Source organism: Trichechus manatus, unplaced genomic scaffold (assembly GCF_000243295.1).
Source record: "Trichechus manatus latirostris isolate Lorelei unplaced genomic scaffold, TriManLat1.0 scaffold00023, whole genome shotgun sequence".
NCBI classification, from domain to species: Eukaryota; Metazoa; Chordata; class Mammalia; order Sirenia; family Trichechidae; genus Trichechus; species Trichechus manatus.
Window position 1 is genome coordinate 12,738,080 of NW_004443959.1, and position 3,586 is coordinate 12,741,665.

The 3,586-nt window shown below is 40.7% G+C and overlaps 1 protein-coding gene across 1 annotated transcript in view; it reads right to left on the reverse strand.

The window, feature by feature from the left end:
- Positions 1-6: 6 nt before the first annotated feature.
- Positions 7-3,586, reverse strand: part of RSAD2 (radical S-adenosyl methionine domain containing 2) — a 25,502-nt gene continuing 21,922 nt past the window's right edge. The window contains exons 5-6 of the mRNA XM_023728230.1: positions 3,101-3,133; positions 7-1,220 (exon numbers count right to left, since the gene is read on the reverse strand). Coding sequence (XP_023583998.1) covers positions 1,056-1,220; positions 3,101-3,133 — 198 coding nt within the window. The 3' untranslated portion in view covers positions 7-1,055. The remainder of the gene's footprint in view (positions 1,221-3,100; positions 3,134-3,586) is intronic.

The following is a 3,586-nucleotide window of genomic DNA, read 5'->3' on the forward strand; positions in this document are numbered from 1 at the left end:
CCCTTTACATTCTATGTGCTCCACAGTAATCTTTCCCAGCATGGCTTTGGTGCTTTCTAGAACAACACATGCCAAGTCATCACACTGTCATTTATCAGAGTTATGGTGGCAACCATTGACTCAAATAAACTCATATGTTTTTGTTTTGACAGACTCATGTGGCTTGAGTAATAGGTTCACCCAACAATCCAAGGACTGACCCCATGTCAACTTCATCATGGAATGTAAAACATGGTTTTGTTAGAATCTCTGAAGAGAAAGGGGGGCGACCTAGATAACCAGCATTCCTTGGATAGTCACTGTGGGCAGGGACCATGCCAAAGCATCCTGACCTCTATCCTGTCCTCCTATGTATCTCATTGGAAACCGGTAAGATTGTTAATGTCAGAGACTTCTGCTGATTGTTCCTAAACTGCTGGGTTACAAGTCAAAGACTGCAACGGTATAAAGGCAGAAAAGGATAGTATTGCACAGCAAGAAGAAACAAATGTAGGAGAGATTTTGCAAGTTTTCTAGATGTGAAAACTGGCATCTCAATAATATTTACCAGAAAAGAACGGACTCTGTTAAAGGAATAAAACTGGAAAAACGATACTTCAAAACTGAAATCCCGAAGTCCTAATGTACATCGCTCACAAAAATCAAATCCACATGAAATACTCACTCTACAAATATTGTTCAAACCTATTTCTTTGAACTGGATTATAAAAGCTGCATATACATAGCTTACCTAGGCTTCTGTTGTTGTGACTGTTCTTCTGTATTCCCCATTTCTAAGTAAATCAAGCCCCAGAACTGGGGTCCTTTTTCACCAGCAATAAGGTAAGAAACTAATTAACTCAAGTTAAAGTTTTTGCATTCTCTCTGGATTTTAACTATCCAAGTTATTTATGTGTTTAGCTGCCGCAGATAACCAGATGTCACGTGCAAAAGGAAATCAGATTTCTGACCACTGAGAAAGGCCAACACATAGTATTGCTGAGGACTACAGCCACACTTTGAACTTGGGTAATAATTTCCTCCAGACGGGCTGGTGGTCTCTTCCACTTCCAACTTTACCAGTCCAGCTTCAGATCTGCTTTGCTCCATACGTATTTTCCTCCTCGCTTTAGGAACATCTTCTCATCAAATCCACTGAATTTTATAGCTGCTTCTACTCCAACATCCAGGATGGACTTAGAAGGATCCTTCCGTCCATTTCTACAGTTCAGAAAGCGCATCTGAGAAAGTCATGATAGAAATAGGGATATTTTTATATTTCTATAATTCAATAAGTCACAATTATCACTTCTCAAAAAACTAAATCCAAGTTAAATATTGAACTCATGGCTATTGTTGGAGCTTATATTTCTTAAAAATGGATTTTTGAATGGAATTATTTGTCCTCTGCTAGCAACACTGGGAAAGGTTTATGAATCTAGGGGAAAAAAAAGGAGAAAATGGAAAAGTGATTTGTTTTTTTAATTTGGAGAAGAAGTGTGCGATTTCTTTTCCTTTGGAAGGCAGTGGAGGCATGGATATACCAGTGGAGTTTAGAAAGGACCTGTAAATCTCTGCTCACCAAAGGTTGATCAGTCAAAAGTTGACTTGGCAGTTTCTGGATTATTAAAGATAAATAGCCTGCTGGAGGAAGATACCCTAGCCTTTTACCGGTAAAAAGTTATTGGAGTGCTATGTTTTAAGAGAACTAGAAAAGAGATCTTAGAAGACACAGCAACAGAGGCTTCCCTGCTCTGCCTCTGGTAGTTCTCAGTGACCTGGGATGCTATTACCACTTCTGGAACTTTGCAGGACTCCAGGTTTTGATCTGTAATTTGGAGCATAACATGGCATAGATTAAGCTGAGTCCCCTAAACAAGAGTTAGTTAGTATCTTCAGTTTTTTCTAAGAGTAGAGAATTCCTATCACTCAGAGTAGGTTTAAAATAAGAATCACATGAAAGGTTCCTCTTAGTTCTATAAAGGAAGTCTATGCAGGAAGGCACACCTTAAGGTGCTCAGGACTTCTTGGGAGATAAGAAACCAATATCTTAACCCTTTATCTCCAAGATGTAAAATCCTGGAGCCCAGTGATGTGGGACAGAGTGACCCAACCAAGGTCCAAGGACAACAGGGTCCAGGAGAGCAAAGCCTGCGGCAGTCAGGGCTGAGAACTAGAGCGCAACAGGAGTCCACGTTTTGTGAAGAAGCACTGTGTGAAGGGGCCCAGAGCTTGTCGGTGAGGCTGGAAGTGCTTTCTGTTCCCAGCCAAACTCGCATGGATGGCTGAGTATGACACATCAGCCGTAAGCTGCAACATCAAAGCTCAAAGCTGAGCCTACGGAGGCTCTGCAACAGCCATTACCCAGGATGGAAAATAATCTATGGAATATTTTAGAATTAAGTATCTACATAAGTCACCAAAAAACCAAAAACCAAACCCATTGCCATCGAGTTGATTCTGACTTACAGTGACCCTACAGGACGGAGTAGAACTGCCCCATAGGGTTTCTAAGGAGCAGCTGGTACATTCAAACTGCTGACCTTTTGGTTAGCAGCCTGAAGAAATAGCCACAGTGGACTAAACACACTTCATTTCCATCTAAAATGGACAGTGTTGTTTCCTGTAAAGTAAATGTCGTTCTATAATCTTGGGTTCTTCATATTTGCAAGTAGAAAACAGAGGACTTCCTAGTAGCAACTGAATGGAGATGTTAAATCAATGTGATGTGTGCTATAACCTTCCTCTGAAAGTATTCCAACGCAGGAGAATCTCCAACCCCAAACTACTTAACGGAGGACTCTGATATTCAGAGTTCAATGTAACATCCATGGACCTATAGCCACATAGGAGACAATATTGCAATGGCGTTAGTGCACAGCATCAGCACATACAGAGACCCAGGTCCAAGATAAAGCCTGTCAGACCGTATAGTTCACACTTCGACACACTGAAGAAAGGGTTCTATAGTATTAATACTAATAATTGACAAGAAAAATATGAATGCTAGCTAAGAAGGACAAACATGGACTACATGGTTATGCTCATTATAACTCAATTCTGCCATTGTTGCTTAATTAAGTTTTAAGTGATCATCTTATAACTCATTAGAAATACTCACATATTCATCCAGAATAAGGTAGGAATCTTTCATCTGCAAAGAAGAAATTAAATACAAATTTAGTTTCAAGAGTAGTCTTCAGTACATGATTCAGTTGTCTATCTTACAATCTTTGAGCCCTGGTATTTTATTACTTCTGCATCCAACATTTCTTGTATCGTGTGTGTGCCTTTTGGTATGTCCCTTACAAGGTGAGTCACCTGCCTGCACGCCCATCACCACCTAACACATATCTCTGGGGGCATCTATTGGTATCCGTCCGGTCATATTCCAACAGGTCAGAGAAAGCCTGGATTTCTCCCTGCTGAAAGGGTCAAACGTCAGAATCTTCACCTTGACAGCTTCTGTGACTATGAAACACCCAGGCTCAATTGCCTCATTCCTCAGGCTGTGGGGGAGTTCTTTGCTTCATCACCCAACATTCACAGTGATGGTATCCGCCATGCGTATAATTTCCCCTTTTGGATTTATTGATTGCTGGTGGTG